The 25696-nt window shown below is 42.4% G+C and overlaps 1 protein-coding gene across 10 annotated transcripts in view; it reads right to left on the reverse strand.

Moving 5' to 3' along the window:
• Window positions 1-25696, reverse strand: part of ENOX1 (ecto-NOX disulfide-thiol exchanger 1) — a 550271-nt gene that overhangs the window by 218220 nt on the left and 306355 nt on the right. The window contains exon 1 of one of the 10 annotated variants that reach the window (XM_077855563.1): window positions 24117-24308. The exons of the other annotated variants lie outside the window; for them this stretch is intronic. Coding sequence (XP_077711689.1) covers window positions 24117-24174 — 58 coding nt within the window. The 5' untranslated portion in view covers window positions 24175-24308. Of the gene's footprint in view, window positions 1-24116; window positions 24309-25696 lie in introns of those variants that run through there. 10 annotated transcript variants of the gene reach the window in all.

The following is a 25696-nucleotide window of genomic DNA, read 5'->3' on the forward strand; positions in this document are numbered from 1 at the left end:
GACTTCAGCTTGCTGCAGTGTGGCCGACTAGATACTCGTAGGAGTTTGCCTATCATGAGAAAACAACAACCAGATTCTGGACATAACTCTTCATTAGTGTAGTGCTAGGCTTACTCACTAAGATTCCTCCCTTCACCCCCACCCTACCCTTCCAAAAAAGACAAAGTAGGCCAAAGCCAGGAATTGCTGTGAGCATTAAGTACACATGGAGCCAGAGTTGTTCAGAGGGAAAATTCTGTGTCAGCAGATGGCCCACCGAGGCAGGGTAGAGCCATAGTCAGAGGATCCCAAGGTAACCAGGACCTGGAAGCATTGTGGTCTTCGCACGGCCCTTCCCTCGGTTTGCAGTCATCCATGTTGACCCTGGTACTTCAGTTATCAGAGTAGGCAAGGGGAAGAATTTGAGCAAATCACACATCACTGCTAGAAGACATCTCAAGACCATTGCTTCATTGAGATGCACATGTTTTTAAGAGTCACTGTGAGATTCATTCTCTAAAGAGTAACTGTGCCTTTAGAGAAAAGGAGAGTGGTGAACAGAAGCCGAAGATCTCTTCCTACAGTTGACCTGTAGCCTCATAGGTTAGGTTTTCTCAGAAAGTCTCCCAGATGTCTTGGCCCAAACTGCACTTAACCTTGTCCATATACCTATAGTGGAGGTAAGTCTGTGATCGGAGCTGAGAACTTGGTGTAAGCATCGTCACCACCAAAGATGGCCAGAACTGCTACCCCCAGTGTGGCAGCCCCTGCGTGACGTGCCCGCTTCACCAGCTCCCCACACCGTGCTTCCACTACCTAATGAAATACAATGCTGAGGGATAAGCATGGCAAGATGGAAAGGCTGCTCAGGGCCATATGAGTGGGACGGCTGGCAGGGAAGGTCGGGTTACTATCCCTTTCCTTACCCGCTTTGTGCTAACACTGCCCCCCTCATTCTACTTGCTTCTCTCACTTCTACCTGAGGTGGTGTCTCTAACACAGGCTATCCTGTTCCCCCAGCAGCTGGCTCCAAGGCAGGTCAGGGGCTCAATTCTCCTGTCTGGCTGCCACCAGGAACAAGAGCTGCAGAAAAGCAGGAGGTGGAGGTCCTGTGCTGGGTAAAACCATGAGCTGAGTAAACCAGAAATCCCAACTACTACTACTACTTCTTTTTTTTTCTTAAGATTTTATCTATTTATTCATGAGAGACACACACAGAGAGAGAGAGAGAGAGAGAGAGAGAGGCAGAGACACAGGCAGAGGGAGAAGCGGGCTTCCTGCGGGGAGCCCGATGTGGGACTCGATCCCAGGACCCCAGGATCATGACCTAAGCTGAAGACAGATGCTCAACCACTGAGCCACCCAGGTGCCCCCAGAAATCCCAACTTCTAATGTCCGGCCCAAGGGATCGCTGATGTAACGGAGGTGCTAGGGGCACAAAGACCCCTGTTCCTGTGGGACGTCCACTCGAGTCAGAGTCCCACCGTGCACGTATCAGAATCATCATCACTGCGGCAGCTACCTTCACACTCAGCAAAGACCAACTGCAACCCGGAGCTCGAGTGTGGAGCTGGGGCCCTCCCTCTCCTACAAAACCTTGCGGGACAGTTTGGCAGCACGATTTCCATATCATAGGACAGCTCCTGCCACACGTTCCCGGGGGCCCAGTTTCCTGAGCTGCTCCACTTTATGCCTTCAATCCTCATCTCCCAAGTTAGTTCACGGGCTGACACATAATGTCTTTTGGAGGCACCGAAAGAAATGAGACATTACTGGCAACGCTGTCAGATATTTTGATAGTTAAAATCCAGATGCCTTTAGGTAGGTTCTCATAAAGGAATTCTCTTGATCTCAAAAGAGCAGCATCAGCTCCAACAAGGAAGACTTTGTGAGCACATCTTCACACCAACTATCCCCCCCTGAAAAATACATATTCAGATCTCTCTAATTTTTCTACCAGTATTTTGATTTGATTCATTGCTAGTTCACATGACACCAGAATAATAGATTAGGTGGCTTGAGTCTATATGTGGTAGGGGTTTGGCAGTAGCATCACTCTTTTGGTCTGTAAACTCCTGTCTGTGCTCTGGTAGGTCAAACAGCAGGAAAAACTTGTAGTGGAATCGTGATGTCCCTAATCCAGCAAAGGAAATTCAAAACAACGGCTGACAATGGCAGGGACCCTTCGGATATGTTATTTGTTGTTACATCACTCTTGGGAACCAAGGCGATGAGCAGGTCATTTTAAGAAGGGCAGAAAATGGGCAGCCCGGGTGGCTCAGTGCTTTAGCACCGCCTTCGGCCCAGGGCGTGATCCTGGAGACCTGGGATCGAGTCCTGCATCGGGCTCCCTGCATGGAGCCTGCTTCTCCCTCTGCCTCTGTCTCTACCTCTCTCTCTCCCTGTGTCTCTCATGAATAAATAAATAAAATGTAAAAAAAAAAAAAAAAAAAAAAAAGAAGGGCAGAAAGTTAAAGAGAAAATGTGAGTTAAGACTGAAAATACGATGCAGGATTTAAAAAAGGTTATGGTTGTATTCTAATCAGAGTCGTATGGAACTCAAATTATTTCTGAATCTGCAAGCTCCTTGCACAAATTGCCAAAATAAGTTTACATAAGGAGAAAGGTGACTTCTAAAATATACTAACTGTAACACAATGATGGTAAATATAAATGAGATGGGGTGAAGTACATTTCCTCCATGCCATGTGATCAGTTTTGTTATATGCAGTATTGTACTCTTATGTTCTATACTAGTTTTCTTATATTTGTATATTCTTCAAATTTTTTAAAATTTAAAATCAATTTAGTTAATATAGGCTGTATTATTAATTTCAGGGGTAGATGCTAGTGATTTATCATTTGCCTATAACATCCAGTGCTCATTGTATCAAGTGCCCTCCCTAATGCTCATCACCCAGTTACCCCACCCTCCCACCCCCGCTCCAGCAACCCTGAGTGTGTTTCCTACAGTTAGGAGTCCCTTATGGTTTTCCTTCGTATCTATTTTCATCTTATTTTATTTTTCCTTCCCTTCTGCTATGTTCATCTGTTTTGTGTCTTAAATTCCACATAGGAGTGAGATCATGTGGTATTTGTCATTCTCTGACTGACTTATTTTGCTTAGCATAATACTCTAGCTCCATCCATGTCATTGCAAATGGCAAGACTGCATTCTTTTTTGATGGCTGAGTAATATTCCATTGCGTGTGTGTGTGTTTGTGTGTGTGTGTCTTTATTCATTCATCTGTCAATGGACATCCGGGCTCTTTCCATAATTTGGCTATTGTGGACATTGCTGCTATAAACATTGGGGGTACATGTGCTCCTTTGAATCGCTGTGTATCTTTTGGATAAATACCTTGTAGTGCAAAAGTTGGTCACTTTTTGAGGGAACTCCATACTGTTTTCCAGAGTGGCTACACCAGTTTTGCATACTCTTTCTTCCTTTATTTTATTTTATTTTATTTTATTTTATTTTATTTTATTTTATTATTTTATTTTATTTTATTTTATTTTATTATTTTATTTTATAGAGCAAGGGAAACAGAGGAGAGAGTGAGGGAAGGGGCAGAGAGAGAAGGAGAAAGAGAATCTTAAGTAGGCCCCACATCTAGAGAGGGGCTCTATCTTATGACCCTGAGATCATGACCTGAGCTGAAATCAAGAGTCAGACGCTTAACGATGATGGAGCCACCCAGGGACCCTACGTATGTGAATATTCTTGACCCAAATCAGTGAAAGCTTATAAAGTATAAACAACAGGGGCTCATCCTGGAGGCTAACAGAAAGCGTTGCTTGTCCATCGCCACCAACAGCGTGTGGTGTACTAACAAGCTGTGTGTGACTTAGGTCTCACTACTGTGGGTGGATGGGTGCCAACCTATGGCAAGCTGGCGATTCTTTGGTTTCCTCCCTTTACCTGAAACAACTGGCCAGCTCTTAGTTAATAGAAAATTTAAAGTTTGCTGAGAGGGAGAAGTTAGTGGCTGTAACAAGATATTGAGGCGAAAAGAAGATTGTTTGCCCCCTGTTCCTTCACCTGCATACACTGGAACTAAACCAGGAAACTGTAGCATATTTGGTCAGGAGGTCTTCCTATTTATATTCATATTTTCTTTCTTTATTTTCTTCTTTTCCCTCAGAGATATGGGTGTTTTAAAATTCCGATCAGAATTGGCAGTGGGAAAAGAGCTAGGGAAATAATGGTACTCCAGTACTTCTATGGCACATTCACAAACCCTATGAATTTTTAACGAAGGAACAATGTCCACAATTAGATTTGAAATGAGGTTTTCTTTGTAGGCACGCTTATGGTAAGTGGAGTGTGAGTGAATTTTACTTTATATTCAGTAAACGATACCAAGGGCAAAAAAAACACCACGATTTAATAGAAAATAAAAATAAACTGTTGATTGTTCACAGATCTTTTTTTCTTCTCCTAGACTTACAGAAGTGTGGCAGTTTTTAAAATTGTGTTTTACTTTATTTGAGCGCCACATGTATGCCAAGGAACTCAATGGTACAGAAAGTCATTTTCCAAAAGTCATGACCTTAAAAGCTATCCTTTTGTTATTATATGGAGAAGTTTTTATTTGTACGATATATTTTATTATTTTAAAAAATCTTTTAAGATTTTTGTTTATTTATTCATGAGAGACACAGAGGGAGAGGCAGAGACATAGGCAGAGGAGAAGCAGGCTCCCTATGGCAGCCTGACGTGGGATTTCAATACCAGGACCCCAGGATCATGAACTGAGCCGAAGGCAGATGCTCAACCACTGAGCCACCGAGTGCCCCCTATATGATATATTTTAAATGTAAAAAACAAAATTCCCAATGTACAACTTGAGGAGAAAGATATTAAGCTTTCCCAACTCCATCACAAATGAATATTACAAAATTTTGTAATATTAAAAAATTAAGAGTGAAGAAGATAAGATAATAGACTGGGGTTATGGCTACTTAATTTGCATTTTGAGGCTAAACTCTTGTCTTCATTTGGCCCAAGTTTCTAGCACCGCAGAATCATACACGAACAGCTTCCATGACTCTTGGATGGCTTTCAAGGTCCTCTGGAATCTGCTTTCTGGTCACCTCTGCAACCTGGTTCCCTAAGGTGTCCCCTCTCCCGGAGCCCTTTAGACACAGGCCTTGTTACTCTTCCTTGAGCCTGCCAGGCAGGACCTTCTCTCAGTGACTGTGCACTTGTGCTTCCCCCAGACACCTGCACCACCACCTGCTCTCTCCTCTCAGTTTCCCCCATCCCTTTGCTGAAATGTCACCCTCTGCAGACAGGCCTTCCCTGACCTACTTACAGCCAGTTCCTCTGTCCATCTACCAGCCTTATTTTTCTCCTTAGGATTTCCTAGTATCTGAGGTTATATTACATAACTTTGATAAGCTGATCTCCCATAAGGGCTTATGACTTAAAAAAAATTGTGTTTTTCCTGCGAAATCTCCATCAGTGTCTGATGTAGACATGCATCGTCCTCTCCTCCAACACAAATTCACTGCATAAATGTTATGAATGTGTTTGTGTACACACACACACACACACACACCACGCACACTGTATTAATCATGTCTTTTATTTTCTGTATTTCCTGATGCCTTGACACCTGTCACCGTGCTGGCACTGGAGGGACTGACTGCCCCTTCAGGGGCTAGCCAATTCCTAGAGACAGTAAACGACTCTCCTGAGAGCACAGACTTCACAAAGGCAAACCTACCAACCCAGAGCTCATCCTCTCAGTTATCTCTGTTGTGGGGGCTCACACTCCAAACCACGACTCCTCTGCCCTATCGCCCCAGGGCCAGACACCAGGCAGCTGGAGGGAACCCCTACACCTCAGCACCTGCTCAAATCATTCACACTAGTCAATCCTAACCCTGCTTACTGTTTCCCTCATTCCTCCCCTCCCCAGAAACGACCATAAAGCCTCTTGCCCATGTTTTCCCCTGCATCCAGCTCACTCTGCATCCTGACTGACCCGGGTGCCTCCCAGCCCGGCCCACGGCTGTGCATGCTTTGCCCTCTGAGGAACTGTGAGTGACAAAATATCTTTTCAGCGTAATCTTTTCTTGATCCCTTGGCTTTGCTAGACCTAAATAATAATCAAACCTGTATTTTAAAATATACGCATACAAACTCGCTGAATGGCTCAGACAAATGAAGTTCACTGTATCATCAAGGAAGAGGACATAACCATCACCGGGAATCATGGTTGCCCTTGACTCATGAGAAATAAAGTGTCTGTGATGTTTTAAAGATTTTTATGTAATTTGGCCCCTCATCTTGGATCTGAGATTAATTTATGAATTGTTTTTGTGGTCATTCTTGTCTGCTTCTACTTTCATCCTCAGGCTTTTTTTTTTTTTTTTTTTTTTTTAAATCTAAATAGCATTAACTTAATGGAGCATCCCTGCCTTGTTCTTTTTTAAATAGATCTTATTTATTTACTTGAGAGACGGAGAGAGAGTACAAGAAGGGGTGAGGGAGGGCAGAGGCAGAGGGAGAAGCAGGCTGCCGCTGAGCAGGGAGCCTGATGCGGGGCTCGATCCCAGGACCCCCAAGTTCATGACCTGAGCTGAAGGCAGATACTTAACCGACGGAGCCACCCAGGCGCCCCTGCCTTGTTCTTTTTTTTTTTTTTTTTTTTTTGCCAGACACAAATAATTAACACTAGATGCCAAAACCCAATAAATTGTCAATAAAGTAGATTTGTGTGTACAAGTTTATTCTGTCTAAATTTAAGGAAATAATAAGTCGTACCCATAATTTTCTAAATTATAGTAAGCTTCAAAGATCATGAGGACACATTTGCATGACTTGAAGCACTCAGTGAGGTTTTCAACGAACATTAGAACACAGTTGTTCTCTTTTCATTCCAAAAAAATATAGTTCACTTTGTTCCTTGGCCCACTGGTCAGATGCCTCGATGTTCTCTGCTGGCACACACCTCAGGCAGGGTGAAGCCTGGGCCTGGCAGGCGTGGCAGCCCTAGAAACCAATCCTGGGAAAGTGACCTTTGGTTCACCCTCACAGTAAGCTCAGAGGAATGTGCTGGGTGGTTACCCGTCCCTTGCACCTGGCAAGGAGGAAAGCCTGAGACTGGAGTCTTCAGCACAGTAGAGATGGGCCAGAGAGCTATCAAGATGGTCACAGGAATGGCAAAAGGAGCTTCTAGAATGAACTGGAGGGAGCCTAGACCTGTCAGTGGCTGTCTTTGGCAGGAGAGCCTGCTGTGGGATTTGATAGCCAGGAAGACTGTCTATCTAATGGGGGAACTGCCACTGGACCTTCCATCCTACTATGCAGCTATCTTCACCTGGTCAAGCTCATGCCTCCTCCACTTTGCATAGCTCTACATTGCCACGGTCACCCTGCTGACACCCACAGCCTTCCTAATAGGAATATTGTGCCCTGCTTAAGGCATTAGTAATAATAAGAGAATAATTTTCAGAAAACTTCAAGAAGGTCTTATAACTGTGTTCACATGCTCTGAAAACATGCTTTCCGATATATTCGAGGATTAAGAATTTACATCAGAGGAAACAGGAGTGTTCTCTCTCCAGCATCAGTTTTCCTTTCTCATTGGTGAGGCCCGCTGCCCCCTACATGCTGTCACTCCGGGCTGCTGTCCTCAGAGCACTCTGCTTTCTTCTCTTCCCAGCACATCCTCCCTTTCAGGCAAACCTCGAGGCCCACCTCCTCTGGGGAACCTGGCCAGATCAACTCTTTATGGCTGCTTGCTCCCTCCAACTCAGGGGTGGTAGGTCGGGGGATTTAATGTGAGATATGAAACCACTGTTTTAATTTTTAATGGTCATGTTTACTATTAGCCATGTGAAATTGATGTTTTTGTGGATTCAAAAAATGGTCAGATATTGGAGGTTCCACATAGTTCAACCTAACGTGTCAGGAAAAAAATGTGTTAGAAGAAAACTGTATGATTTTTCCTGATATTATTGCTCACGAAGAGACTAAAACAGATACTTTATTGAGTTGTGTATAAATAAGTAAAAAATGTTCTGACGGTACAGAGATGGAAAACGTGTTAAGCTGGTATCCACCATCGAACAGCAAACAACTACATTTTGACAACCAATGTTCCATATGCCCCTTTGGCCATTTTACATGCCCCATTTTTTTTCTGGTTATTTTCTATGTGTCTAGGTGTTTGTGTTTTCTCTCCAACTAGTTTCCTAAATGCTCAGCAGCAGAGAGTATCTGAATGATCAACCTCTTAGCACAATACCTTGTGCATAGCAGACAGACCTATGTTATGGATTTCTCTGGTCACTTAGAATGGTCTCATCAGGAAACACCATTCATTTTTCTTCTTTTTTTCTTTTAAGTAGGTGCTACGCCCAATGTGTAGCTTGAACTCATGACTCTGAGATCAAGAGTCATATACTCCACTGACTGAGCCAGCCGGGTGCCCTGTTGTCCTTGTTATTTTAACTGATTGGTCATGCTATTGTGGCCAGGGAGCTTAGACCTGCAGCAATTTAAAACTGAGGACTTTTATCATAATCTCATGTTAGAAACTGTCATGAAGCGTTGAGAGGCAGTGTGGTCTGTTATACAGAACGTGGGCTGACCATCTGGACTTACTCCATTTAGCAGCATAATATACATAGTTTCCTCTGCTTCCCAATCCCAACAGACAATGCCACAAACAGGTAGGAGAGGAGAGACTGTGGGAAGTCAGCTCCTCCTACGACCTGCTCTTGGCACCTGTCCTCTCTGTTCAGCTACTGACCACCGTAGCTGGCATCTAGTTCACTTAAATACTGAACTGAATCCCTAAGTACTGTCCTTTAAAAAATGATGCTTGAGCTTTTTGAAATGTGTGGGGCTAATTATAGCTATTTTATTTATTTTTATTTTAAAAAAAATTTTATTTATTTATTCATGAAGACACAGAGAGAGAGAGAGAGGCAGAGATACAGGCAGAGGGAGAAGCAGGCTCCATGCAGGGAGCCCGACATGGGACTCAATCCTGGGTCTCCAGGATCATACCCTGGTCTGAAGGCAGCACTAAACCGCTGAGCCACCTGGGCTGCCCAGCTCACATGTTTTAAAGCATTAACTATATCACTCATTATATATATATCATATGATATATGATATATATGGTTCATAATATATATATGATATATATGGTAATATATATCATATATATATTATATATATATATCACTTCTCTTTTAAAAACACAAAATATTGGGACACCTGGATGGCTCAGTGACTGAGTGTCTGCCTTTGGCTCAGGGCGTGATCCCGCGGGTCCTGGGATCCAGTCCTGCATTGGGCTCCCCACAGGGAGCCTGCTTGTCCCTTTGCCTATGCTTCTCTCTCTGTGTCTCTCATGAATAAATAATAAAATCTTTAAAAAAATAAATAAAAACACAAAATATTACATACATGGTATTCTGAAAGGCCTTGTAACATATGCTTCTTTTAGATACAGAGGTTAGGAAAAAAATTATGGCTACTAACCAGTCTTACTGCCATTCGCAGAATGCTGTGTCTCCACCTTACCTAGGAAGTCAGTCACTAGATCTTGCAACCAATAATATTTTTAAGAAATTATTGTAAAAACGTATGGTGAGGGGAGAGGGAAGATGACTTTGATCTGTGGTGTCAGGGAAGTAGCACAGAGAAGGCAACTATGAGTCTTGAGGGATAAAAAATATCTCAATAGGAAGAGAGAGGGGAAAAGTGGCAGCTCAAGAAGGAAATGGTAAATCCCAGTATATGAAATCCAGAGAGATGGAGGCCACTGAAAGGACAGAGTTGTGTCTCTCTTCACGTCTTTACACTTAAGTGCAGTTATTCAGATTATATTGGTCTCTGTATCTATGGAATGACAATGGTAGTTTGTATTCTCTCAAATGTTGCTTTGAGGAAGATGTCAAGGAATTTAAATTCATGCTTCCTAAGTAAAATGTTTTCCTACATAAAGATGCTAGTTTATCAACTAAAAAACTAAAGTAAGCTTTTTTTTTTTTTAAATAAAAAGACAGACTGAAAAGATTAGGAATGTCTTGGGAATATAAACATGAATTTACTCACCAACTCATGCAACACTAAAACTAGGGTTTTACTGTTCAAAGTGTAAAAGGAAGCATTTTAGTAGAAAGAAAATAAAGCACATTTTTACAGCACAGGAAGTAATTTCAGAATTCATTAACCGAGAGACCAAAATGTACACAAAATATATACTTTAAGAGAGTTTTAAATAAATTCGTGGAGAGTAGATTTATAATGGTTTAATTAACCAGGTTAGGAGTGGCAGGGGTCTGTTCACAACCTTCGAGGACAGGAAAGTATCATGTAATAGTCTTAATATTGACCTGTTGTGAAAAAAAAGGAAAAAAAGTCAATAGCAACATGAAGATGACTGGACTCTTAGAAGAAAGTTACTGTACCAGACTGGTGTTCATAATAACGAGGACAGAGAGCATTAATTCTAATCGGATCCATGCCATTGACTTGTGAAAAACATTTTAAAGGTTCAGTGAAAAGGTAAGTATGCTATGAAGATAGAGACATCAACTCTAATAGAAAAGAGATTCTGAAAAATAAAATTTTGATCATATAACTCTATAGTCATAATCTTAGTGAAAGAAAAGGGGACACCACTGTAGAAGCTGCTAAGTCTTTACAAGAACTGCTCTGGTGAATTCTGGTTCTACAAAAACGAGAAGTAAATAGCAACATTGACACAGAAGTAAAGTAAAGTAAAGTAAGTAAAGTAAAGAAGAATTCTTAGAATATTAGAGAGGCCTAAACTCAGAAGGACTGGAATTGAACATTTTGAAAAACTACCAAAGGTAATACATAGAATATATTTAAACATATCTGAAGAGGAGGGACAAGGGCAAATAGAAATACTTTTGGGCAAGGCCATTAACAATGGACGACAAACATGAAATAATTATTTGATTCTCATTTTGTCGTTTTTCTTCTGCAAGCAAAATAACTCATTAACTGGGAAGGGTATAATAAACTCTCCTGGGCATGAAATTTCAGCCTCAGTGGCAGTAGGAGTGCAGAGAAGGAAGACAGTAGAACTGTCTCAGAACAAGAAACAAGTAGGAGACTGAACCAGAGAACCAATGTGATGGGATTAAATACTACCCACTTTCCTGTTCCTCCTGCACATCTGAGTCTGTAGCAAGTTTATTAAGATTAGGTCATTTGACCTTGAGAACTCAGTACAACATCGAAACTGCTTGTAACAACTACCGGAATTCCAAAGAGCTGGTGTTAGTTTTGGAGTGACAACTTACTAGCTTGGTAACTTGGGGAAAAAAAGAGAAAGGGTGAAGATAATCTTCACATATTAGAAGGAAACCAAATATAGAAGACGGATCAGACTGGTTAAGTGATACACCAAAGAATGGTACAAGGACCAACGGGAGTGGATATGGTTTCAGGTTCATTCATTCTTTTCCCCTTTGACTCAGTGGATATTTAGTGAACTCCTATTGTGTAGCACTGATTTAAGTTCTAGGCAAACAAAAAACTCACTCTAAAGAAGACTGGCCTGGATAGATAGGGAAATCAATATACAAGAGTGTGTGTGTGTGTGTGTGTGTGTACACATACATACATGGGTACTTTAATTAAAACACAGGTTAATATAAAGGACAGAGAGGAAGAATCAATCAACTCAATGAAGTGATCTTAGATTTTCTTTTTTTTTTTTAGATTTTCTTTATAATAGATGGTTGAAGGTGAAAATTGGAGGGGTATTAATCAGAATGAAAAGGATTCCAGTCATCAACAATATTATGAGCAAAGACCCTCGGGTGAAAAGTACACAGCAAAGACAGAAATGAGTGTTTTTGTTTGGCTGTAGCTTAAGGGGAAAATGGTGGGGAATGATGTTGAAAATACAGGCAGGGGAATGCTAGGGAGTTTGAGTTCCATAGGCAATGGGGCCCTAATAGAGTGTTTTAAATTGGGAGTGACAGGATCAAATTTGTAATTTAAAATAATTCTTAAAGTGATATAGAGGGTAGGTTCACAGGGAGAAAAGCCTGAAGAGGTTAACCTATTCTGATATAATTACTGGGAGCTGGGCAAGATATGGCAGTGGCAGAGGAGATAGAGTGTGGGAGTAGATTAGAGAGATTTCTGCAGACAGAGAGATAGGACTTGGTGAGCAATTGGAATATGGGGGTAATGGTGCAAGAAGGTTATATTCAAAAAATAATTCTCAAGTTTCTGGCTCAGGAGACTGGTGGATAAAAATAGGGGATTTCCAAGGCACAAGAACGGTTAAAAATATGAGTTTAGTGTGGAAGGAGGAAAATGTGAGCTTTCTACAGAGCAATCAATTGCTTCCATTATTGAACTTCTATAATATATGCAAGCATGTTGTCCCCCAGGCAGATATCTGATTCTCCTGACAGCTACAGAGCTGGCCTCTGTGCTTGGCACACAGTGATTCTTAGCCTTTGACAGACATTGGAATCACTTGAGGAGGTTTTTGTAACTATATCTGGTCTCCACCCTCAGATTTCTAAACCCTCAGTAGATCTGATGTGAGGCTCCAGGCATTTTTTAAAAACAGCTCCAAAAGAGACTCTGATGTGCATCAAAATTTGACAGCCACTGTAGGACAGTCAATAAATCACCGATTTATTAATTAAAAGAAGGAAGGGAAGGAGAGAAGGCTCCCTGAGGTTTTCAAAGCAGCAGCTGGTTGACCTATACTCAACTGTACATTCTTGGTTGGAAAGTATGCACCATGACCTTTCATATTTTCCAATCTTAAGGATTCATAAAAATGTGATGCTACGGTATCCCTGGTTTCGACTCTCAAAGACAGGACATTGGCTGAGTGGTCGCTGGTCTGCCTCAGTGAATCTCTTTCACATCTCTGGCATTACTAATGGCCATCCTGTCTTACAGCAATGCATTCCTTAACTTTGTGATATTTTATTTATTTGTCCCAATGCCTGTCTCCTCTCCTAGACTGGACTTCCATGAAGGCAGGCATGCTCTTTCTTTTGCTCCCGGTTGTACGTCCGACACTTACCCAGCAAAACATCGGTGTTCAGTGAGTGAATGAGAAATGAGCCAGATTTGTCTGGTGAAAATTTTTAGGCTATACTGTACCACTTTCAGTTTGCCTGCCGACCTACTCATGAATGTATTATAGACTCAGAAAATAGTTTCAGAAATAATAAAACACATATAGCTATGGACGAAACATTTTTATATATGTATGTTTTTTTTTTTTTTTACCTCAAGAAAACACTCTGCCTCCAAAACTTTGATGTTACATAATACAGCTCCTTGTAGAAAATGAATCAAATTGAAAATAGGGAATAAATATCTAAAAGGATGAAACAAGCCCAGGTGTTTAACCGAGAAACATTTAAACCGTGGGCCTATCCCTTGTCTAGATCTAAGAAGTTTTAGCCTCGAAGTCTGACTGATCTGAGGCTTTCTTTCTTTCTTTTTTTTAATTACATTTATCAGCTTTATTTATTTATTTTTGAATTTATTTTTTTTTTAAGATTTTTTATTTATTCATGATAGACATAGGGAGAGAGAGGCAGAGACACAGGCAGAGGGAGAAGCAGGCTCCATGCAGGGAGCCCGACGTGGGACTCGATCCCAGGACTCCAGGATCATGCCCTGGGCCAAAGGCAGGTGCTAAACCGCTGAGCCACCCAGGGATCCCCTGACCTGAGGCTTTCATATCCATTATGTGTCAATGATCAGATCTCACAATTAGTTACAAAACAAATATATGAATGAAAGGATGGAAAGCTCAAGGTTCATATTAGCAGAGCAGTAAAAGAAGTAGAAACAGGTGGCTAATGTGAAGATCCAGAAATGTTATAAATCCCTATACTAGTTGTCATCAATATGCTTCTATACATTTGAACAGTTAATCACTGGCTGAGAGTACTTACTACAGTATTCAACTAACTCATGACATATTTTGACATTTTACTGTCCTGGGACTGAGTATGACTTGTTTTCTTTCTTTCTTTTTTTTGGGGGGGGGGGGAGGACAAAAATGATCAAAATCAGAATTCTACTTTCCCTACCATTTGCCCCACACCTACAACCTGCTGCCACCTGCACACATGTCAGCTCATCTAATTGTCACAGCAGCTCTACAGACGAGGAAACTAGAGATCAGAGTGCCCTGATGTATGCCTGAAACTGGAATACAATAAAATGTGTCCATCATAATAAAAAAAAATCACTGAAGCATCATTTCGAGCCTGGTGAAAATGTGTATTATATGTATAAAAGCACAGTTTTATTAAAATACTAAATATAAGCCTCAATTATGAGAGCAATAAAGTACTATATTCTAATGATACAATCTGGCTTACTACGAAAAGAATACTGTTTCAACTGACGGTACCAAAAAGATGTTAAAATCACTACTAAGATATACTGACCTCATATGCCTTTTGACCTGAGACACTGGGAATGGTATATCACCTCTGTGGTATTGCTAAGATTGTATAACCTCAATTTAATCAGAAGAGAACATCAGACAAACCCATATCAAAGACATCCTGCAAATAACTAACCAGTACCCTCGAAAAAAATGTAACGGGTATGAAAGAAAAAGAAAGGATGCAGAATTGTCCTCTCCATTTTTGGTATTTTTGGTGTATTCAGATCATCAGCCTGAAGACCAGTTGTCAAAACACAATATCGGAAGTATAAATATGGGGTTAAGAAATTGGAATAGTTCCATATCACATTCAGGATATTTGCTAAACTTGATGATGCAAACTTGTTTTTATATTATTTGCAATCTTCCCTGAACACTTCTAATCAAAAGAGGATTCTCTGTTAACTAGAAGCTCCAGTTAATGGATTGAAAATTACTTTACACTAAGCTCAATATACACGTCATTTCTTACCAAGGCTGTATGACTGATTCCCAAATCAGTATCTGAGCTCAGGCTATTAGAATCATGGTAGCTATTTCCATCGTCCTAACAGGAAAGCAGACACATAAGAGAGTAAAACAAAACAGAACAAAGAAAGGTTGGGTGGCGGGAGAAGGGGGAGAGGACCGAAGCAAGGAGGAAGGAAACACTATTCCCTTAAAACACATTCATTAACCTGGGAATACTACTAGATGCTCCAGGCTAGAAGTGAGCAGCTTGCTTCTAACCAGATTTTAATTTTTAATCCAGTGGAATAGGTCAGATGCAGCTCTCCTACCTGGAGGCTCTGGCTCAGAACCTACCTGCCCCAAGGCAGTACTGCAGGTCTGCTAGTAATGGTCACCTTTGGGTAAATGCAATCTCCAGGCAGTGGCGTGGCTCTGGGTGCTCCCATCCCAAGGACCGGTAATAATAGTTGGATGAGATCTCACAGTGGGGTGGAGGGTTTTCTCCTTAGATACTTTTAAGGAGTGAGAAAGGACATAGCCAAAAGCCCACATTTTTTTTTTTAAAGCAGAAGTAGGAGTGGTGAGATCTATGTTTGAAATAAAACTCTAATAAAGATCAACTTTACTACATAATTAAAATTGGGTAGAGGCATATATGTTGGTCCAAACATGATATCCACACAGACAAATCCTCTGACATAGGAAAGATCTCCTGGGGGAATCAAATGTCTAAATGTAGGGGGCACTGAACAGAGCGGTCCCCAGAGTGTCCAGACATGGAGCTAAAACAAGCAAAGATGAATAGACTCTGACCAATTCCCAAGCTCCTCACAGACCTCCGATTAGCCGGGTATTAGAGCAGCAGGTCTCAGCTGTCCATGGAAATGAGAACACATTTTAAAAGCTGCATTTGAATTTTAAAGGTACTCAACATTTCTGCATTGTTTACTGAAAAAGGTCAACACTCCCATGTCTTATTTATGTGAGACAGAAGCTCGGTCTAGAAGCACCAGGTTTGCCACATGGCATTTGCTGAGAATGTGTTAAATGCATGGTTCCAGGAGCGTGAATATTATTTTTCAACTTAAGTGAATGCATTATCAAAGGACTATGACTACTGTGTCCTCTCGGGGAGACAGGAGGAGAAGCAGAGGTGACCCTGCCTTCTGAATGCAAAGGGACACTGACTGAGTCACTCACTATAAATTCACAGACACAGCACCAAACCCACATGACTCCGCCCCTCTCCAGTTCCCTTTTGGCCATGCTAGGGAAAAAAAAATGAGAACATTTAAATAAAAATTCATATAAAACTTCAGTGCCAAGCACATCATCTTTAGTTCTTTGGACAAGTGTCTCATGGAGGTTTGTGCCTGGTGTCCTTTCCCATATTCTGGATCTGCGTGAACATTTGTATCAGTCCTCAATTCTTCCTGCAGATCAAAAGTATAATCTACTGACTCCTTCGACAAGATTTGTGTTGACATCATGAAATGCCCACGCAAGTAATCTTTTATTAACCCGACCCGAAATAATACATAATACATACCAATTTTATGACAGTAAAGAGAGTTATGCACTGTAGTTAGGCAGGAGTATCTGTTGTATAAATTAAAAATCATCTTAGGAGTAACTCCAGCGTTTTAAATAGACTATGGAAAAGCATGAGATTAATCCCAGGTGGGTTTTGACTGGAACACAGGCGAGCCTTTATCATTCTAGGAGAAATACTTCTCTGCAATAAGGCAAATTCCCTGATAAATTCAGAAATTATCCTTTTTACATAAATATTTTTTCACTTGGAAAAACGTTTTCTTTAAGCTATTCCCTTAGTGCATTTTTATACATAATTTCATGTATAGATATTAGATTTACATACAACTTTTCCAAAATACATCTTCTTCTACGTAAAGCAAAATGAATCTGTGACAAAAATTCCTACCGTGTTCCAATGTGGGGAGCAAATTAATGACCCGTGTCCCCATGTGCATGCTACTACATGCCTAGTGTTATATAATGCTTTCCTCTTAAAAATAAGAATGCAAAAACACTTAAGTCTTGGGGAACTTGCTTTAGGACATTTCAGAAGACTATGGGTTTTTTTATATCACACTTTGATTGGATCTATGTTCCTAAACCATCGAATTCTTATATTGAAAGAGCTGATGATGCTGACATGATTTGGCCCAGCCCCATACATATGTATAAAACTCCCAGGGCATAATAGTGAAAGGGAATATAAGGGAAGGGAGAAGAAATGTGTGGGAAATATCAGAAAGGGAGACAGAACATAAAGACTCCTAACTCTGGGAAACGAACTAGGGGTGGTGGAAGGGGAGGAGGGAGGGTGGGGGTGAATGGGTGACAGGCACTGAGGGGGGCACTTGACGGAATGAGCACTGGGTGTTATTCTGTATGTTGGTAAATTGAACACCAATAAAAAATAAATTTATTATTTAAAAAAAAAACAACCTCCCAGGGCACATCATCCACTATGCTCGGTGCAGGTGACTCAAGATGAATCGGGCATAGTGCACGGTTCCTGCCTTCCAAGAGCCTGGGCTAGCAGGACAGCCAGATAGATAACTGGTTGTAATGGGCTGGAACTATATTCCAGTTCTGAATAAAATTAGTACAATGCTCTGGCAGCGCAGAATAAGGAGCGAGGATTTGGGAAGGGGCCATGGGGTTAGGGAGGTCAGAGGCTCAGCAGAGGAGATGACATTTGAGCTGGGTCCTCAAGGATGAATAAGACCAGGCATATGAGAGCATTCCAAGAAAAAGAAAGAAGAAAAGAAAGAAAGAAAGAAGAAAGAAAGAAAGAAAGAAAGAAAGAAAGAAAGAAAGAGAAAGAAAAGAAAAAAGAAAAGAAAAGAAAAGAAAAGAAAAAAGGAAAGGAAAGGAAAGGAAAGAAAAGGAAAGGAAAGGAAAGGAAAGGAAAGGAAAGGAAAGAAAGAGGGCAGCCTGGGTGGCTCAGTGGTTTGGCGCTGCTTTCGGCCCAGGTCATGATCCTGGAGACTCGGGATCAGGTCCCATATCAGGCTCCTTGTGTGGAGTCTGCTTGTGTCTCTGCCTCTCTCTCTCTCTCTCTCTGTCTCTCATGAATAAATAAAATCTTTAGAAAGAAAGGAAGGAAGGAAGGAAGGAAGGAAGGAAGGAAGGAAGGAAGGAAGAAGAGGGAGAGAGAGAGGGAGGGAGGAAGGAAGGAAGGAAGAGAGGACGGATGGACGGAAGGAAGGAAGGAAGAGAGAGAGAGAGAGAGAAAGAAAAAGGAAAGAAAGAAGGAAAGAAAGAAGGAAAGAAAGAAGGAAAGAAAGAAAGAAGGAAAGAAAGAAGGAAAGAAAGAAAGAAAAAGAAAGAAAGAAAGAAAGAAGAAAGAAAGAAAGAAAGAAAGAAAGAAAGAAAGAAAGAAAGAAAGAAAGAAAGAAAGAAAGAAAGAAAGAAAGAAAAGGAAAGGAAAGAAATCGGCCCATACACGCCAAGTTTTAAAAATTAGACTTTTAAGAGTGTTTGGCTTCAGGGGCTCCTGGTGGCTTAGTTGGTTAAGCGTCTGCCTTTGGCTCAGGTCATGATATCGGGGTCCCGGGATCGAGCCCCCCATTGGGCTCCCTGCTCAGTGGAGGGTCTGCTTCTCCCTCTCCTTCTGCCCTCTACCCTCCCCCACCCCCCGTTCATGCTCTCTCTCTCTTTCTCAAATAAATAAATAAAATCTATTTTAAAAAGTGTTTTACTTTTTCAAAAGTAAAGATAAAAGTTTTCAAAACCTAACATGAGATAAGATCCCAAACTGAACGGTTTCTTAATTGCCAGCCTGCCCATCCCCCAAGCACGTTAGATGCTTAACAGGTGCATGTGATAAGGGAGCAGCAGAGGCCTGAGAGGTGCCTTGGTAGGAGCAGAGAAAGTGAGGACCCTTCCGGGCCTGGAATAAGACTTGGAACCAGCATCACAGGCCTGTGAGGAGAGATGCTCCTGCCAAAATGAGAAAAGGCACTGCGATGACCAGGCCTTTTCGGTCTCCCCAAATGCAAGTTTCTTTCTTAGCGAGGGTCTGCCAAGAAACAAAGCCTGCAAGGCACCAAAGTCTCCAAGAATTCTGCTCTGTGCAAGGACCTATGTGTCAGAAGGGAGGAGAGTGAGGAGAAATGAAGAATTTCCTTTCAGTGATTTGGTCACTCTTGGTACCTTGCGTAGAGGTGAAGGGTGGGCTGCAGACTCACGCTCGGTACTTAAGCCCGGTAGGTAGGCCTGGAGGAGGAAAGGGGTTCTGGGAAGTCCCTGTCTTCGGCTGGGTTCTAGGCGACGGCTCTCAGCCCTGAGGATCTAGCACTCGAGGGAGGATGGCCGGTTAGTGGCTGAAGGATGAAGAGGAGGACAGGACTCTGATGGGCTTTCACAGTGTCCAGAAGCTGACCAAACCAGACTTTAAAAACCTAGGGGAGGGCAGCCCGGCTGGCTCAGCAGTTTAGTGCTGCCTTCAGCCCAGGGTGTGATCCTGGAGACCTGGGATTGAGTCCCACGTCAGTCTCCCTGCATGGAGCCTGCTTCTCTCCCTCTGCCTCTCTCTCTCTCCTCTCTGTATTTCTCATGAATAAATAAATAAAATCTTAATAAATAAATAAATAAATAAATAAATAAATAAATAAATACAAACCTAGGGGAAATTTAGTTAGCTAGAACCTACATACAACAGGTAATATTTTGTTTATTCCTATTTTACAAAATGAAGTTCATTCATTCACATTGGTATTATTTGCAAACGGGCGCATGGACGTGTGAGTGTACGTGTGCGCGTGTCTGTGAGTGTAAGAGAGAGGTGAAAAAAAATAAACTGACTGGATTGTGTTCGTGGTTTATTTTTCTTTGGGCTAATCCATAAGTGGAGGCAAGTGGTAGGAAGAATGTATTTAGGAGGCCTCAGAGATGCCGTCTATTATCGTTCGCATATAAAAGCAGGTGGCGTCTGAGAGCTGAGTCACAGGCCCCTGAGCCCATGGGGCCCTCCCTGCCTCCTCCCAGAGTGTGCAGGCACAGGCTGTGAGGCCTGCTTTAGGCTCTCCTGCCTTGGATGCTGGCTTCTAGTTTTGGGGTCTGCTGCTGACTCGGTGCACGAACTTGGGCTGCGCACAGTTTTCTCAGCTAAAAACACAAAGACAAGGACTTGGGATTTTAGATACTCTTCACGACTGTTTCCTCCTTTGGTGTTGTCCGATTGGGTAGCATAGTGCTACGCTCTAAAGAAATGTTTTCATCCTTGTGGGTTTTACACACTCACGTTTTAGAGCCACCGTAATAATAACAATGCCCCATCTAGTGTCCAAACGGGGAATATTAGACCAGGAGCAGACTGGGGAATGGTCTTGGCCTTCCATGGCACCAGGGCCTGGCACGGCAGCTGGCGGAAAAGGCTGCCAGGTGGTCTTTATATCCCAGTGACCCAACTTGGTGACACAGGACTTTTTTGAAAAGCCTGGGTTTTGCAACTTTTTTTTTTAAAGATTTTATTTACTGATTCATGAGAGACAGAGAGAGAGAGAGAGAGAGAGAGAGAGAGGCAGAGGGAGAAGCAGGCTGCATGCAGGGAGCCCGACGTGGGACTCAATCCCGGGTCTCCAGGATCATGCCCTGGGCTGAAGGCAGGTGCTAAGCTGCTGAGCCACCCGGGCTGCTCGGGTTTTACAACTTTTAAAGGTGACGCATGACACTATAGCACAAAGGGCTTTTATTGCGGTTGCACAGAATAATCTTCCCTAGTATTTTCACTGGCACACTAGGGCCACAGACACAGAGGAACCCCAGGGGGACGGAGGTCGCAGGGCAGGTGACCTTGCTGATGGAAGAGGAGAAGGGATTCTGGGTGTGTCGCCAGCAATCCCCCCCTCCCCCCCCATTCTGGTATCTCTGGTATCTGAAATTTCTGCAGACAAAACCGGGGAGGCTTGGCCGGGTTTCAATTCCTTCACCTTTCCCTTTTCATTTCCTTCCTTCCGAATGCTCTCACGAGGAAAATGCGTCCGATCGTTAATAGCTAGCCACATGCTCTTAGAACTTCCCGGGTTCCCTGCCACTTGGGCCTCTTCGGGCTTAATGTCACCTGCCCCCCCCCCCCCAGTAGGGAAAGCACAGGAGGGAATGAGCACAGATACGAGGGCAATGCACCATCACTTAAACAGACGAGCCGCCCCCTCACGTGTTTGACTCTCCTGTGCTTTTTCTCCACGAAGTGCAGGAGCAATTTGTGATATTGTCGTGTAAGAATCGCTGTATTCTGGGACCTGCCTCCCCCTCGGAGCCAGGTCAGTTCCGCGGAATCCCTGTGCCGTGGCTACAGCAAGCCAGACACTGTCTTAACTGACGTCTGGCCTGATGGAACCGAGCGAGCCCACGCTCACAGTCTTCGTCACGCTGCCCATCCCGCCCACAGCCCTGTGACCTAGATTACTGGAAGCACGTTTCGCTTCTTGTGATCAAGTTCTCAGCGGCCGAGCTTTTTCTCCTTGTTTATTATACGTAGGCCTGATTCTCTTGATGGTTGAACCCATCCCAGCAGCTGCCTACCTTGCAGAATGCTGCGATGCTGACGGGGCTGACGGCCCAGTAACAACTCACCTGCCTGTTGACCTGCTTTGATCTCTTCTTACTAAACTGGTTGCTTCTTCTTATTTTTTTTTAAGATTTATTTATTTATTTATTTATTTATTTATTTATTTATTTATTTATGAGAGAGAGAGAGAGAGAGAGAGAGGCAGAGACACAGGCAGAGGGAGAAGCAGGCTCCATGCAGGGAGCCCGACGCGGGACTCGATCCAGGACTCCAGGATCGTGTCCTGGGCCAAAGGCAGGCGCTAAACCGCTGAGCCACCCAGGGATCCCAAACTGGTTGCTTCTCTGTGACCTCCCTCACTAGTCTGCCTTCTGTCCTTACCTTCCAGTCAATCACTTGGAATTCTATGATTTTCTAGCCCAGTGCAACTTCTGCTCATCCCTGAACTTCGGCTTTGCTGGTATAATCTGCCTCTACTGGGATCCAGATTCCAAAAAAATCACTTGATTCTAGGGCACCCAAATGGTCCTTAACTCCCTCATCACACACTCTATATTCCTGCTCCATGATCTTCGTGCCCATCCTGAAGGCAATGTGCCCTCTGACTGACTTCAGAGTGCTGATCTCTGCTCAGTCCTGCTGGTCTTGACTCAGGTCTGGTGGGCCGTGGTATTCTTGAGTACAACTATTACCTGGCAGCCAGCAACTCAGAAGGCTCAAACAGGAAACTGGCAAAAGACATTTGCCACCAGAACACAGTGATCTTTGGTAAACAGTGAAGAAAGAAGACATCTGGAATATTTACTGAACAACTAGGATGGTGCCTGGTGTGTATGAGGGGGATTCAAAAATTTTTTGGCAAGTTATGTAACGATATCTTTTAATAGCAAATTGTAAATGTTTGGAGTTATGATTGGATTGTGTCAGCTTCTTCAGGTTAAAGAATCTATCTGATTCATTTTGGTATGTGCAGGGCCCCGCACCGTGCCTGGTGTATGGTGGGGTTGATAAATATTTGTTGAATTAAAATGACTTTGTTGAGACAAGTGTGCAAAGTCACGTCTGGAAGAAGTCTAATTTCCTAGGAGTCTAGATGCAGTAGGACATCCTCAGATGTCCAGAAAAAACTATCAGATCGGTTGGACCCCTAAATCTATAAGCTACAGTATTCGTGGGGCCCTAGAGTCTGTGAATCTAGCTCATGGATATGAACCACAACAAGAGAGGAACAGAAACTCTTTGGTGACCTAATGTACATTCCTCTTCTGCTGGGACCATCTGTACCTTCAGGTTTGGTCTGGGATGCAAGACATGCTTCTGGATAGCTACTCACTCAGGAAGCTGGGGATGGCCATGCATCTCTGAAACAGGGATGAGCTTGAAACAGCCAGCTATGGGCCCTCTAATGGAGCCCAACATAGTTGCCAAAAAAACAGCTGGATGCCAAAGGGCCAAAAATGTAATGCTCTTAGTGAATGATGGAAGGCTAGTGGTTTAGAACATTTAATTTTTTTTGAACCTAACCAGAAATGGAGAGAACCCTATACTTAGGTCATTCAAGGGTGCTAGATTTTCAAAGTATATTAGAATGTGTTAGTGCTTATTTCACATGAAATACAAAACATCCATTTCTAAAATATTCATAGCAATTAATACTTCTGATTGAGCAGAAAACATATACAGATATAGAAATGTCTGGTCCTGGCTGTGGCTCCTGACAGTTATCTTCAGAGATAAATTTCTACAATGGATGTTTCAATTAAGACAGTAATATTTATCGAAAGGTAAACCATAAATGCATAGCCGCTTGAAACATTATTGAACAAAAGTAATTTATACTGCAGCTGGTGCGCTGCATTTTAGCCCTGCTTTGATTTTATCAGCATTTGTCAATTAATCAACATGAACCTTGTAAAACATGTTCTCTTATTAGTGGAAACAAGCAACTGCTTGCAGACTTTGAAGGAAAGGTCACTTAATAACTTGCTAATTGTGCAAAGATAGATTTAAATTTAAAAAGAAAGGCAAGCTCCCATTACCACTGTGCATAAATGCGACTTTAAGGTTAACCCTGCTCACTTAAATGCGATCCATGGTTGCAGGTATGTTTTCATTTTTCACTGAATAGCAGAGAGAGATTAAGACAGGAAAAAAAGTCATTGCAGGTTTTTAAATTTACTTTAAGAAACTTTTTGTTGTCTCCTTTCCCATTTTCAAAAGAGTTGCTAGCCTTGAGGTTATAGTCCTAAACAAATCAACTACATTTTCTTGGCAAAAAAAAAAAAGAAAAAAAAAGAAAAAAAAGAGAGAGAGAAGACAAAGAAAATAGAACAGCACCAAAGAGCCAGGCAGTGGCAATGTTCTCTCTCTCTCTCTCTCTTTCTTTCTTTCTTTCTTTCTTTCTTTCTTTCTTTCTTTCTTTCTTTCTTTCTTTCTTTCTTTTCTCTTGTATTTGCCTCAACTCATCCTTCATCCTGCTAGAAGAGATGTCGGCTCCTGCTTCTGACTGCTGGTTCATTTTAAGTTCAGCAAGTGAGGAAAGAAGCGGAGTCAAGTTCTCCCTGGGCATCCCACACACCAGCCCACTGGCCAAGTCCCCCGGCAACCGAGCAAGTGCTTCAGCCCCCAGCACCTCCACCCAGTGCTCCGTGGTCACCCACGGGACCCCGCCAAGGTTCAAGCGGGTCACATACCTCGGAGGGCAATGTCTACACTGGGGTCTGCAGGACTGAATCGAGAAATCCGCACCATCGTGGGAGCGTTGGTGAGACTGCAGATGGGACCGCACGCCTCTGAGGCACTGGCCAGGGTCGGAATTTTGTATGGAGCTTAGGGAGGCAGCATTTGTGGCACGGAGGTGGCTCTTGCCAGACCCAGCCCGGGCCAAGTGCTTTGCTCTGGAGTTCCTTTTATAAGAGTTATGAGGCCCAGGTTGCTCTCCGCCTGCTCAAACTGGCTTATCAATCCATCCCATTCCATTCTGTTCTCCATTCTAAATAAGTCATTATTTCAGGCACATTTCCCTAAGCAGATGCAAACACTCTTTTCCTGTGTGAGACTCCCTTGGGCAAATTAAATTTCTTGGAAAAGGGTCAAGGAGCAATCAAACAAAATACCTCCTGAGAAACAAGCATGTGGTTCCAGGGATGCCGTCAGTCACGCAGGCCACGAGTTGGATTTTAGACACTGCTTGAGCCGCAATATTGAATTTGATAGGGCCAGCAATGCGGAGCACACTCCTGGTATCTGCAGCCAAAGTTTCTTTTTATGGTCATAACCAATAGGTTTATTTCCCCCCCCAGCTTTATTGAAGTAGAATGGACAGAAACAATTGTATAAACTTAACGTGTGCATACAGTGGTTTTTATACACACACACACACACACACACATATCTATATACAGTGCAATGATTATCACAATAAAGTTAGTTAACTTTAATAAAGTTAGGGGTTATGTCCTATGGAAAAAAAACTGATAGTCATAAGACGATGGAAAAATTTCCTTGTCTGCTATTTCTAATTAAATGCTGCTAATGAAATTCCGATTTCTTTTTTTTTTTAAGATTTTATGTATTTATTCATGAGAGACACACACAGAGAGAGAAGCAGAGACACAGGCAGAGGGAGAAGCAGGCTCCATGCAGGGAGTCTAACGTGGGACTCGATCCCAGGTCTCCAGGATCACACCCTGGGCTGAAAGCAGCGCTAAACCGCTGAGCCACCTGGGCTGCCCAAATTCCGATTTCTTAATTAAACTGTAGTGAAACTTTTACAAGGGAAAAGTTACCAATAAATTGCCATCTTCTGTTCTCATCATCTGTTCTAACTAGTGTGGGATGTATCTGAACTAAACACTCATTATATATATACATTTTTTTTTCCTTTGAGTCGTGGGGAGGAATGTCCGTTTTGTGTTCTTTTAGTATTGGCGTTTATTAACTTCAGCTTCAGTTAGCTTACTTCCGTATGTCAAGATGCTTTTCAGAACAGGAGAGACAGGAGGCAAATGCAAAGGTGGGAAGGGAAGCAGCTCGGTAACATAATAGCTGCTCCATGGCAGGAGTTATTTCGACCTAAAACACATATACCATATTACGAAGCCACAGGGAAAAATGAATGGATGTGGATGGCAGGTTTTCATTTGTTTCCCTGACATTCTGTAAATAAGTTTGTGTGTTTCAATTCAAACGGTTCCATTATCTTGGAGGTCTTAATCATTTGTAATAGCAGCTTCTGAAGTGTTCAAAGCTGGTGCTTAAGGAGTATTATTGG

Source organism: Canis aureus, chromosome 17, assembly GCF_053574225.1.
Source record: "Canis aureus isolate CA01 chromosome 17, VMU_Caureus_v.1.0, whole genome shotgun sequence".
In the NCBI taxonomy this organism is placed as follows: Eukaryota; Metazoa; Chordata; class Mammalia; order Carnivora; family Canidae; genus Canis; species Canis aureus.